At 44.2% G+C, this 13,264-nt stretch overlaps 1 protein-coding gene across 3 annotated transcripts in view; it reads right to left on the bottom strand.

Moving 5' to 3' along the window:
* TRIM14 (tripartite motif containing 14) overlaps positions 1-13,264 on the bottom strand; it is a 29,701-nt gene that overhangs the window by 9,065 nt on the left and 7,372 nt on the right. The window contains exons 3-5 of one of the 3 annotated variants that reach the window (XM_077817843.1): positions 10,093-10,329; positions 8,294-8,456; positions 4,967-5,059 (exon numbers count right to left, since the gene is read on the bottom strand). In XM_077817843.1, the coding sequence (XP_077673969.1) occupies positions 4,967-5,059; positions 8,294-8,456; positions 10,093-10,329 (493 nt within the window). The remainder of the gene's footprint in view (positions 1-4,966; positions 5,060-8,293; positions 8,457-10,092; positions 10,330-13,264) is intronic. The other 2 variants (XM_077817844.1, XM_077817845.1) reach the window with 2 other exon arrangements.

The raw sequence follows: 13,264 nt of genomic DNA, 5'->3' as shown, positions 1-13,264 counted from the left end.
AACCTTTAAGCTGGACCTCAAGAAGCGATCTTGATGCTTAATCCTTGTAATTGTTTTTTTTAAACCTAGCAAAAAGCCTAAGTTCCAGATGTATTTTCTTTCTTTTTGTTTTTAATAAAATTTACCTTTTTAAAGAACAGGATTGGATTTTTGTATCTCTAAGAGGTTTGTGCGTATGTTATTTACTTAGCTCATGGCAACAGCTGATTTCCTTTGTTTTCTTTCTCAGCTCTTCCCGGGGGGGGAAGGGCTTGTGGTTACCCCACAGGAAGGAATTCCCAAGTGTGCCTTCCTGGGTTCTCAAAAGGGATTTTTGCACTTGGGTGGTGGCAGCATCTACCCATCCCAGGTCAGAGAAAAGCTGTAACCTTGGGAGTTTAATACAGGCCTGGAGTGGCCAGTATTAATTTTTAGAATCCTTGCGGGCCCCCACCTTCTGCACTCAAAGTGCCAGAGTGGGTAAATCAGCCTTGACGGGGCAATACCTAACTTGTTTGTATCAGTTTATAAAAGAGGGGTCAGAGAGTGGGTGTCTTTGTCCAGCCAAGGGGGAGCAGCGAGTCCTGCCACTCACTGAGCCGAATCCATTGTCACAGGCATACATGTCTTAATATCCCCAGAGTCCACCGGGTGCTACTACTGTGCTTCGTTGACAATTAACCTGGCTGGGCACCTTTGCTACTGAACGGAGTCGGTGGTTTTCTTGGGCCGTTCTATTGAGGTCTGCTGCATCAGCTATCTGTGCAGCACTGGTGCAGCACACAGAGAGCACACACAAACAGCCAACAACTGACAGCAACCTGAACCCGGGTCTCCCAAAACACAGGGGCCCTAACAACTTGGCTAATTTGGGGTCCACAAAAAGTTTTGGTTTCAATGAATCAGCATTTTCCCACAAAAAACTTTCACCAAAAAATTCCCAACCAGCTCCAATCTTGAACACTCTGCAACACAAATGAGAATGGTTTTGTCCTGGGCTAACTATCAGCATCAGTGCAGAGGAACCCACTGCTGAACACTGTGCCTGGAGAGCAAACCTACCAGCTCTGTACCTCTGTTCTTCCTTCAGACCCTGGTTAGAGAGAGAGAACAGTGTCTGCCTGCAGTTGATGTTAACTGTTGCAGAATGTTTCTCTAAACAGAAAAGGAAGCTGACCTGGAACCATTATTGTTGTGTTGCTGATATTTACATGGCAATGATTTGTAAACCTGTGAAAACTTCCTAAATAAATAGTTATAAAAAATACATCTATAGTAATTCCTCTTGGCAGTCTCTATGGCCATCCACTGGTGAAACACTGATAAAAAAAAGAGACTGAATTGGCTTCATTAAGTTACACAGCCCTAACAAGGCCCAAATGTAGGATGCAATTTGTGACAGACAACAGATGAGGGAGACAAAAAAATTACTCCTGCAGGAAATGTAACAAGCAGTAGAATCCTTCCTTTGGTGTAAATAACTCTCTCTAGAACCTCTGGCTCAACGAGTCTGCATTGCTGGGATCAGTAATTTTCAGCAATAAAATATGAAGGGATGTCAAATGTGTATAGAATGCAGGTAACTCTGGGACTAAAATGGATGATGGACCTCAAAAGGAGAAGAAGTTGAGAAGTCTGGATTCAGTTACTCTTTTTCTAGTTACAGCTTGTAAAGTTGTAAAAATAATTAAAGGGATATACTGTCAGGTCAAATATGGCTCAAAATTTGAGATAAAAAAAGAATGTAAAACCTAAGTTAAATATTTCCATGGATAAAACAGAGAGAGAGAGAGAGAGTGTGTGTACATATGTGTGTACGCACAAACATTCCCCTGCAGGGTTAAGCTCAAAATTCCAGCAAAGTGCTGAAATTGACTAGAAAATACAAAATGAGCTTGGCTGTTTTCATTCTCCAAATGGAGACATGCTGTTTGTTTATTTGCGTGTTACTGGTAAAAGGTAAAGTGTGGATAAATTGGAGAGAGTCCAGCGAAGGGCAACAAAAATGATTAGGGGACTGGAACACATGACTTATGAGGAGAGGCTAAGGGAACTGGGATTGTTTAGTCTGCAGAAGAGAAGAATGAGGGGGGATTTGATAGCTGCTTTCAACTACCTGAAAGGGGGTTCCAAAGAGGATGGCTCTAGACTGTTCTCAGTGGTAGCAGATGACAGAACGAGGAGTAATGGTCTCAAGTTGCAGTGGGGGAGGTTTAGATTGGATATTAGGAAAAACTTTTTCACTAGGAGGGTGGTGAAACACTGGAATGCGTTACCTAGGGAGGTGGTAGAATCTCCTTCCTTAGAGGTTTTTAAGGTCAGGCTTGACAAAGCCCTGGCTGGGATGATTTAACTGGGAATTGGTCCTGCTTCGAGCAGGGGGTTGGACTAGATGACCTTCTGGGGTCCCTTCCAACCCTGATATTCTATGATTCTATGACTACTAAAACTGGAAGAATTTTAATAATCCACAGTGTTATTTGTGACGAGGACTTTACTAATCCACCAGCCTGTGGAGCATTGAACACCTCCTCTAACAATCCATCATTGTCAGCTTTGGGTAGCCAAGAAATTGTATTTTTAACCCTTATGATTGCAAAGGTAACTTCCCAAATGCAAAGCAAATGTAAACCAATGCAGTGCTGTCTTCCTGACTCTGCAAACACATCTCTTGAAATAGAAAGATGCAAAATGCCAATCACCCAAATCATGGATCCAAGTCACAGCTTGACAACACCTAGCTCTGCTTATCCTTAATATTAAATGCTCAGAGCGACACCTCCCAGCAGATTCAGTGCTTAAGCAAGATCAGTGTCTAGATGAAAAGCAGTTAACAGTATCTGACCCCAGGCAAGACAGAAGTGGTGCAAATGGAAAGAGAACTATCCAAGAACATACCATTCTCAATAGAGAGGCTTTGACACTGCTGCTGGATTCCCAGACAGTAACCACTGCTGGAAACCATTCTTCCATCTCTGTCTGGCCAGGGGCCATGCATGTTAACCAGAGAGATCCACGTCATGGTCTTCAAGCTAATTTAGTGCAGTGCAACAGGGTTGGGAGGACAGCATCAGTCCCAAGACTGCTCCACTGATTCAGAATATGGCAGCCCATCCAGCAACTAAGCAACACAGGACAGCGTGAGCACATCACATTCTCACTCCCGACACTCCACTGACCCCCCCAGTGTGGATTCAAGGTTCTGCTTCTGAAATTCATGGACCAAAATGGGTGAGGTCCAGGCTACTCTGACCTTCTGCCATCAAGGACAATGGAATTTTTAACAACCAGGGTGAAACTTGGAAAAGCAGGAGACAGCTGTTTCTCAGTGACTGGCTCATGGCTTTGAAATTGGAGTAGCCACAAAACCCACCATCTTCCGGATAAAATGCAAAACTCAGAACTTTCCCACAACAACACTACTGATAATAATAAATTAAACAATTTACTTCCTAGCCTTCCTCTGCATTCTGGGAGAGAGAGAACCACCAAAAAAAAAAAAAACCAAACACCAAATAGGCTACATGGTGGCCCCATGTCATTCTGAAAGGCTTGTCTATGTGGGGAGTGTTAGGATATAGATATTCAGGCCTGTCTGTAAAGACCTATACTCTAAGAATTTAGGTGTATTCTTATCACTTGGCTAGTTATAGAGGTATAAAAGAGAGAATCAAAATCATTGTCTGCTGGTGTAAGAGCCTTCTCTTACTGTGACAGTCTGAGGCCCTGTTCTTAGGCTAAGGCCTCTGGCTAAGCAGCAGAGGCAGCCATAAGCTGGGAAGCCAACGGTCACATCCTCACATTCCAAACTAGTCACATTGAAAGAAGGTGCTATTGGGCTGTTAGGAATACAATCCTGTCCTGATAATGCCTATAGCCTTCAGAGAAAGGGAAGTGCCTAGAAGATGTAAAAGGAAACTTAGTTTGATAGCATCCTGTCTGGCAAGAACTCACTTATCAATAGCTGGGATGTGAAATCCTCATTTCTGTGTGTTCTATCACTGTAGTCCCCATTTCCCTATTGTTCGTCTGCATAATCTCTGTCTGGTTCTGTGATTTTTTCTGTCTGCTGTATAATTAATTTTGCTGGGTGTAAACTAATTAAGGTGGTAGGATATAATTGGTTAAATAATCATGTTACAATATGTTGGGATTGGTTAGTTAAATTGCAGTAAAATGATTGGTTAAGGTATCGCTAAGCTGAACTCAAGGTTTACTATATAGTCTGCAGTCAATCAGGAAGTGGGTGGGTGAAATGGGAACAGGGAATGGGGGTGGGGAAATTGGAATCATGTTTGGCTAAGGGCAGGAATGGGAATAGGGACACAGGTGTAAGGCTCTACTCTAAGGTGCCACTAGTACTCCTTTTCTTCTTAGAGCTGGGAAGGGGGACACTAAGGAAGGAAACTGGAATCATGCTTGCTGGAAGTTCACCCCAATAAACACTGAACTGTTTGCACCTTTGGACTTCGGGTATTGTTGCTCTCTGTTCATGTGAGAAGGACCAGGAAAGTAAGTGGGTGAAGGAATAAGCCCCCTAACAGGGAGTTATTCCTGATAAACTCCATGTGGGGCTGCTCTTATTCCAGAATAACAGTGCCTTATTCTGAGTTTAATTAATTCACAAACTCTACCTTATTCCAGATTAACTTTCATATGTAGACAAGCCCTAAGAAAGGCAACTATCATGAGGATGTGCAGAATAGGAATATCTAAAGAAGCTACATTAGATACACTAGCCAGTTCATACACTTGCAGGTGTAAATATAAATGCTGGGTCACAATTTTCAAAGTGACAGCAATTTTTGTTTCCTGACATGAGACACCCTAGAGGGGTCTGATTTTCAGAAAGTACTGAGCATCCTTTGAAAGTGTCTCAAGTTAGGTCCCCAAAAACTGAGGCATCCAAACTCAAGGCACTTCTGAAAATCCTGACCTTGGTTATTAGTTCTGGGAACACAGGAAAGTTTGGTTTAATGTTACTTACGTTTTAAAAATAGTGATCGATCAACTGTAGACGTTGTTTTCAGCAACGTACCAGGCTCCTTCTTTGAAGTGGCATTAAGGCTGCTGAAAACGTCTAAGGCACAAATGAAAAGAGGGTGTTTAGAAAATGTTTTCCCAAGAAGAACGTATCTGCTGCTTATAAGGGGAGTTTGCAGGGGAAAGTGCTTTAAATTCTAACAGCAACCTGGGGAAGGCAAAATGTTACATTCCCTTTTTCCAAGTTGATTGGCTGACAATTACTATAAATTATCTTTACTAGCGGCAGAGGAGTTTATTTTGTACAAAATTCTATTTCCCACCCTAAGTCCATTTGGTAGCATGGATATGCATAACACACAACACAGCCACTCAGTAGAGAGTCTGGTATGCAACACACTCCACTAATCATGCTACAGGACTGCAACTCTGGTTTCGAAGCATCAAGGAAAAAAACAAACAAACCAGAGAGCATATTCTCCCTATACAGATGATTGGGAAATGGAACGTAGCCAGACAGTTGATGATTCATGCAAAGATGCTGTGATCCCAAAGGCAGTTTCATAGTACTATCGCTCATTCCCTTCATTACATCACCAATAAACTTCCAGGATTCCCCACTGTTCCTGAAGCTATCCTGTTGTATCATGCTATACTTGACTCAGTGTTGTCTAGTGCATCTTTCACAACGGGGTCAACTCAGGGGTAACTGGGCGGCGAGTGATATACCAGAGGTCAGACTACATATCTAATGGTGCCTTCTGGCCTCATAACCTATGAATCTATGAACAGTTGGGGTTTCCATATGGCTGGGGTGAGGAGGTTATTTTTCTTCATAGCCCTATATTCCACCGGGGTGGTCTGTCCTTAGAAATGCATATAAGCCACATGTAACAAAAGAAACTAGCCCAAAAAGTGTTACAGTTCAGAATGCATTCAATACTCTGGGGAGAATATCTGTTATTATAGCACTGCTATTTAAAGGTATTACGGAGTATAACCTTGTATTACGCACTGGGCTAGCCACAGGGTAATTAGGAGTGAGATAGTGCAGCGATAGGAGGCTGAGCCTCCTAGGTTCAAATTAGGCAGCCTTCTTAGGGGACTTTAAACTAGGAAGGTTATTACTTAGATCTGAAGCTCTTTGGGGCAGGGACTGTCTTTTTGATCTGTGTTTGAACAGCGCCTAGCGCAGCGGGTCCTGGTCCATGATGGGCTCACCGGTGTTACTGCAATACATATAATAAGTAACGCCATGAATAATAATAATAATAAATAATAATAATAAAAGGGGGCGACTGGGAGGTCTTTGAGTTAACTCAGCCATGGGGCACGTCTAACAAACAGAGTAGGGCAGAAAACAGAGTTGATCCAAAACAAAAGCAGAAGACTATAAAGTGCCCTGGAATAGCCATCCCTTTGGAACACAGAAAACAGGCATGAGAAATGTTACTGAGCTCTGGCCACTGGAGCTGTGTAGGAGGAGTCTCCCAGCAGGCATGTCAATACTGACAGGCAGACATTATGTAGAAAAATACAAAGGGGGGGAAGGGTGTGTATTTATCACTAGATTAGCTAAAGCACTTAGAAGGTCAGAAAGCTCTACACTGCTGTCACAGAGAGAGTGGTGGTGAAAAAAAAATAAAGAAGAAATGAGCATGAGCAACTGCTCTAGGCTAGCGAGGCTATAGGAGAGACATTTCTCAAGGTACTCTTGCCTGCCCTAACACAGCTGCATATGCATTTAAAGTACTCCTAAACATGCAGATGGTATTTAGTGTATATGTGATGGCTGTAGCACAGTGTATATGTGAGGGCTGTAACAACTCGTAGTCTCTATGGATTGGCACAGAGGGAGACTGGCATACACACTCACCAATAGGTTACAGTGAGATACAAAGGAATTCTGGGAATAATCTGAATTAATGTAACATCTTACTGGGGTCTACATTACTATTCACAACTCAGGAAAAACATGAAGGGACTGATTCAGGAGGAAAGATTAGAAAAGCTACATATGGCTAGCTTGGAGGAGATGTCTGCATTGCAATCAGAAGTGTAACTGAAGCAGGAGTAAACACTCTGGAGCTGGCTTGGATCTAACTAGCTCGCACAACAATCGCAGTGAAGCTGCAGCAGCATGGCTGTACAAGCCCACCCGGTACCCTGTGTATGTATTCAAGTAGCTAGCCCATGCTGCCACGTCTTCAGGGCTATTGTTATTTGAGCTAGCTAGATCAAAGCTAGCTTGGGTATGTCTACACATGCTGCAGTCACCCTAGGCGATTAAAGGGATGACACAAGATTACAAATGCATGAAGGATGCCAGCTCCAAAGACAGAAACGGAAATAGTTAGGGCCCTAAAAGAGCAATGGGACAAAATGTAACATGAAAATTTAGGCTGACTATCAAGAAAAACTCCCTGACAGTGAGACTGTGGAACAGTCTCCCCAAGGTGACAGTGTAAGTTCTGGTTTCAGAGTAACAGCCGTGTTAGTCTGTATTCGCAAAAAGAAAAGGAGGACTTGTGGCACCTTAGAGACTAACCAATTTATTTGAGCATAAGCTTTCATGAGCTACAGCTCACTTCATCGGATGCATTCAGTGGAATTGAGCTGTAGCTCACGAAAGCTTATGCTCAAATAAATTGGTTAGTCTCTAAGGTGCCACAAGTACTCCTTTTCTTTTAGTGTAAGTTCCATCGCTACTGAAGGACCAGAGGTTTTCACAGGCCTTTCCCAGCAGTAAGTTCTGTGAGCTGGCTCTCTCGTTTTGAAGGGCTGTCACTCAACACCCTTTCCTCTCACTGAAGACACTGGGATTTGAGAGTTCCCAGCACGTTGTGCCTTAAGTCCCTATTTTCAGTATTTTGTAGCTAGACAGAGGCCGAAGCTAGAACCATTTATCCTGGTGGCTTTTGGGAAATGGAACCTGCACCTAACCCACCTTGGTTTAAGTTTGGCCAAAAAGAGCAACAGAAAAGTCAAGACCAATAAGGTTTTGCAGAACTGCCAGCGATAGGCAGACACACATTGCATGTGTCATGTAAAATGAGCAACAGTACTGCATGTTCAGATTGTACTGACTCCCTGGCAGTGGTGTAAAGGTAAAAGGCAAAGTGGGTAAAGCTAACCTAAGCTAAACTCCTTACTCGCCAAATGAGAAGCGGGTAAAAGGTTATCCGCATTTACCCTTGGCTACATTTACTACAGCTACATAGTGACTGTTTGCCTGTGAGCACTACCAAGTGCCAGTAGTGAACAAAGAATAAGCAGACAGCATGAGGCTGCAAAATCGAAAGGGTTAAAAACACGGCACTGTCAAAGGTACCTTCTTTAAGTCGAGCTTCTAAAGGTTTCTGCACAACAGACTGAATAGCTCTTGCCAAGCCCCTGTAATGGTTCATAACATGCTCAAATGACGTAGGCACTGGGTGCCACTGTTCCGCTGGAGCCCTCTGTTCCTGTATTTCTTTTTTTGATGCTGTGTAGTCCTGTGGACACAAAATCAAATCCTAGAGTTAGACAATACCTTCTGGCCATTTCTTCCCTTTCCAAACCCCCACCTGTGCTCAAAAGCTGAGGTGGAGCCACAAATCTGCTCTCTTTCTCTAGCATGCAGGGAAAAATCAAAAACAATCAGCAAAACCTTCTGTCCATAATAACCAAGCCCTTTAATTCTCCCCATGTTTGGCCTGCTTAAAGCAACAGCAATGGCCCAAGTGCTGGTGCAGCCACTCTGCATCCCAGTGTAAGGAGTTCCTCTGGTGGCCTAGAGCTGGGTACTACTGCAATCTTGGGGGAAATGTTGAATTACCAAGGGAATTTGGCCTGCCTATAGCCCTGTTAGGGTTGAGTGCAGAAAATACAAGGGCAGGCTCCTAAATTTTCTACCCCTGCAGCATGCATAGGCCAGACTGCCAAGAGCTCAGCTCCTCTTCAGGTGCCTAAAGTGAAGTGGCACAGGGAGGGGGCTGGAGGTGTTGACCTTGTAAAAACGTACAGGGATATTCGAAAAATGGATATAATTTAGTCCCTCTCTTTTACTTAATGGTAAAGATTCAGGTGATCTAAACCAGCGTTTCTCAAATGCCGCCCTAGGGGCATTTCTTCTGGCCACAGCCTCCTGGGTGGTGTTTGCGGTGGGATGGAGGGGCTCAATCCCCCAGCCCCACCATTCTGCCCATCACCCCTGACCCCCACTGCCTCCTCAGGCCCTGGGCTTTGGCCGCGCCCCCAGCCGTAGGACCCCAGGATCCAGCCACTGGGCTTTGGGCTCTGGCCTCAGGCTCAATCTCCCCCCGCATTACTGCTGGCCCCTGCTGTGTCCTCTGGCCCCAGTCTTCCGGCACTGGTCCTGGGCTCACCACCCTCCCCATTGCCACTGGCCCCCCGCTGCCTCCCATTACCCCTCACCCACCCATTGCCCCGGCCCCCACTGCCTCCCTACCCACCTTCCCATCCAGGGCTTACTCAGCCCTGGCAAGCTGGGGCACAAATTAAGTCTGCTGTGAAAGGTGATATTTATAGTCTGCTGTGAAAGGTGATATTTATAATATCGCTTTTCACTGCCTCCCAGCTAGCTAGCAAAAAAAAAAAAAAAAGGCAACCAAAAATGCAAAGAAACAACCACCACCAACACAAAAGACAATAACATGCAAAGCACCTTATCTGTGTTTCTATTCAGTTTAGGTCCAGTAAAGAACAGAGACAACTGTACATTGTTTTCATTACTGAGTTTACCAAAAACCCCTACATAAATAAATTACAACGATTTGGACGTGTATATGTACACATTTATTTGTTTTTCCTAAAGTTAATTAGGTATTTTAGGAAAAATTGTCAGAGTGGCCACCAGCAAGGGTTGGTGGCCGAACTCTGAGGTCACCAAAAATTTTGTTGCGAGAATCCCTGCATTCTAAACCCAGTCTAAAGGTGGAACCGTGACTGTGTGGGTTACTAACCAGAAGGGCAGGAGCTAGACTATTCAGAGAGGCAGTAATAGAGAGGCACTAATAGGGGGAAAGAGAGGATAAGGCACTTTGTACGTATATATCTACAGAAGCAAATACAATAAGCCTCCAAAGTGGTTCACCATTAAATGTCAGAGGCAGAAAGAGAGTACACTACTACCTGTAATAACTGAATGGGATCACTTCGCTGTTGGATCTCCCTGACTCGGTTTGAAAAGCTCTCTATGATTTGAATTCGTTCTTGACATGACGCTGTCTGCTGATCATACATCATGAGGGCCCGCTGAGTCTTTTCATTTATGAATTTTTTTGTCAGCTGTTCCTCTTCATCAAGTAGTAGCCGGAGTTCAGTGAACTTCCCTGCCAGAGATGCTTTACTAGCCGAGGCGTGTGCCTACAAATAAAAACAGAATGGCAGACACATTCCGAGTATAAGCGTCTCTGATGTTTCTGTCAGACTTTAAAAATTACATTCCCACAAAGTTTTACTGATCTGTAGCTTTCCTTTACAAAAACAGTCCAGCCACAGTCCAGACAACCACACTTGTTTGGGGTTTTCCTACTTTTGTTCTGGGTGAAAAGGCTCAGGGACAGATTCTGATACCCTTACTCTCATTGACAGCATCTTAACTTCAGTGGGACTACTCACACAGTAAGATATTACTCACTGTGAGAAAGGGCATCAGAATCTAGCCCTTAGCTAGCAGTGTCTGGAGTGACATCAGGCAGACTCCAGAAGTCTGGCAGATGTGGGAACTGGATTTCTGTGTATGCTTGAAAGGGAATATTTTATGTCCCATTATCAAACAAGTTAGGTAAGAAGAATTGTTGGAACGAGGGCATCTTAATGTGAGGGACAGCCGGAGTCAATGTCCAAACCAACGTGGAAAGGTCTCCAGATTGCACTGATAGCCATTTGCTGGGTACCCTATGGAGATGCTTTCAGAGTGTAAGTGCCCGGGACCATTTCTACCTGTTCAGGGCTGAGTACACCGACAGTTCTCCACACAGAATTAGTAATAGTTTCCTGTTTTTACTGGAGTCAGATCCTCACCTGATGTAAATCAGTGTAGCTCCATTAACTTCAACAGAGCTACATCAATTTACACCAGCTGAGGAGGTTCATTATTTGCTGTTTGTAATTATTTCAGTACAGCTCTCCCGATACATATGTTCCGCTCCCACTAACAAGTGGCTGATTGCAGAATTGAAACTAGGGGCAGGATTTCTGTTTCAGGTGCTAGCACCATGCACAGGTGCCTACAGGAAATACACTGTTCTGTGGCAGAGCTGAAGCTATGATGTCACTCTGAGGCAGGCAGTGGTTGGCTAATTCTCCCTAACAACAGACAATATGGGTCTCTGGCTTAATTTGCACTACGCCCAGTTTGCGAGCATAGCTATGTTCACGAGAAGTGTGAAAAAAAATTACCACCCTCACTCCCAGCCGATGTAGCTATGTGAGCAAACATTCTGGGGTACGCAACTATCCCGACGGAAGAATGCTTTTCTCAGCTTAGCTAATGTCGTTCTGGGAGGTGGCATAGTTATACCATCAGAAGAACTCCTTCTGTTGGCTATGCTGCGTCTACGCTAGGGGGCACTGCCAGCATTGCTATACTGTTCATGACTCTGTAGTGTAGACAAGCCGTCTGTATCAGTTTGACTATGATTGCTATTTGACATTGAACATAAGAACGGCCTTAATGGGACAGACCAAGAGTCTATCTAACCTGGTATCCTGTCTTCCAACAGTGGCCAGTGCCAGGTGCCCCAGAGGGAATGAACAGAACAGGTAATCATCAAATGATCCGTCCCCCGTTGCCCACTCCCAGCCTCTGGCAAACAGGGGCCAGGGACACCATTCCTGCCCATCCTGGCTAATAGCCATTGATGGACCTATCCTCCATAAATTTATCTAGTTCTTTTTTGAACCCTGTTATGGTCTTGGCCTTCACAACATCCTCTGGCAAGGAGTTCCACAGGTTGACTCTGCGTTGTGTGAAGAAAGACATTGGGCTTGTCTGCATGGGAAACTTTTAACAATTAAACTAGTACAGTTAAACAGGTATAACTCCCCATGTGGGCACTCTTATTCTGCAAGACTGGCTTTTTTCAGTTGAGTTTAAACCCCTCTGCGACACTCTGTACCCCAAAGCAATGCCCTGGTGCCCTCATATTTACAATGGTGAGAGGATTATAATATGATTTGTTCAAAATATGCCCTGTGAGGTATCATTCTAAAAGTCTTGATCTGTTGAACATTAATATCCTGTTGGATTGTATGTGCTGTCATTGTATCTCCAGTTATAAATATTGACTATGTATCACTATTTCAAATGTGTTTGCTCCAGAGATGACACCCCCCAAGGTAGCCAGCCAGTCTAGCCAGCACACTGTGAGTGGACTATTCAAGGTGACGGTCCATTAAGAAACACAACAGATGTCAGAAGCTTATCCACACCCATGGGCCTTCCTGTGAACTTTTTAGCCAATATATGGATAATGGCTGCTATGACTCATCGAAGCATGCAAGGGCATGTGACTAGATCATGTGACACTGGACTCCATCTTGTGCCTGCACTTTTACCACAAACTGGGCTGGGAGCTTTGTTTGGGACAATGAAGTTCCCTCCACATAGCAGAAGCTATGAAAGAGGGGAAGGCACATCATCACTTGGCTTCACACTCCCCACAACTCAACACCTGGAAACATGACTAGAGGACAAAGACTTTGACTGGGGAGGGGGTCCCAGGCAGGAAAGGTGGATTCCCGCCTATGTCTGAAAGTGTTTGTACTATCAGGGTGAGACACTGCTTGATTCAAATCCTGGCTAGTTAATAGAACTCAGATTGTGATTTTGTTTTATTTCTTAGGTAATCTACTTTGATCTGTACCCTTATTACTTATAATCACTTAAAATCTCTCTTTCCATAGTTAATACATTTGTTTTACATTTTACCTAAAAACAGTGTGGTTTGAGTGAAGTGTATGAAAAATCTTAGCTCAGTTAACAAAAAGCTTGCGCCATGTTCCTTCCATATTGAGGAAGGGGCAGACTGGTTAATAAACTTACACTGGTCAGCTTTTGACCAGGGCAAGACGGTACAATTCTGGGGTCCTAGGCTGGGGGGAGCTGGCTGAGGCCTCTCTATTGTTGGTTCATGAATGACTGGCAAAAGCATTCATATGACTCGGGTGTGTCCCTGTCCATGAATGTTTGTGTGAGTTCAAGACCTGGAGGGGTCTGCAGCTTGTCACAGCGTGAGAGGGAACCCAGGCTGGTGAGACAGAGTGCTCAGCGGTACCCCAGTTCAAGGTTGCACCC

The sequence above is a fragment of the Eretmochelys imbricata genome, chromosome 5 (genome assembly GCF_965152235.1).
Source record: "Eretmochelys imbricata isolate rEreImb1 chromosome 5, rEreImb1.hap1, whole genome shotgun sequence".
Taxonomy (NCBI): Eukaryota; Metazoa; Chordata; order Testudines; family Cheloniidae; genus Eretmochelys; species Eretmochelys imbricata.
The sequence above is the reverse complement of the archived record's forward strand: the minus strand, read 5'-3'. Positions and strand labels throughout refer to the sequence as shown.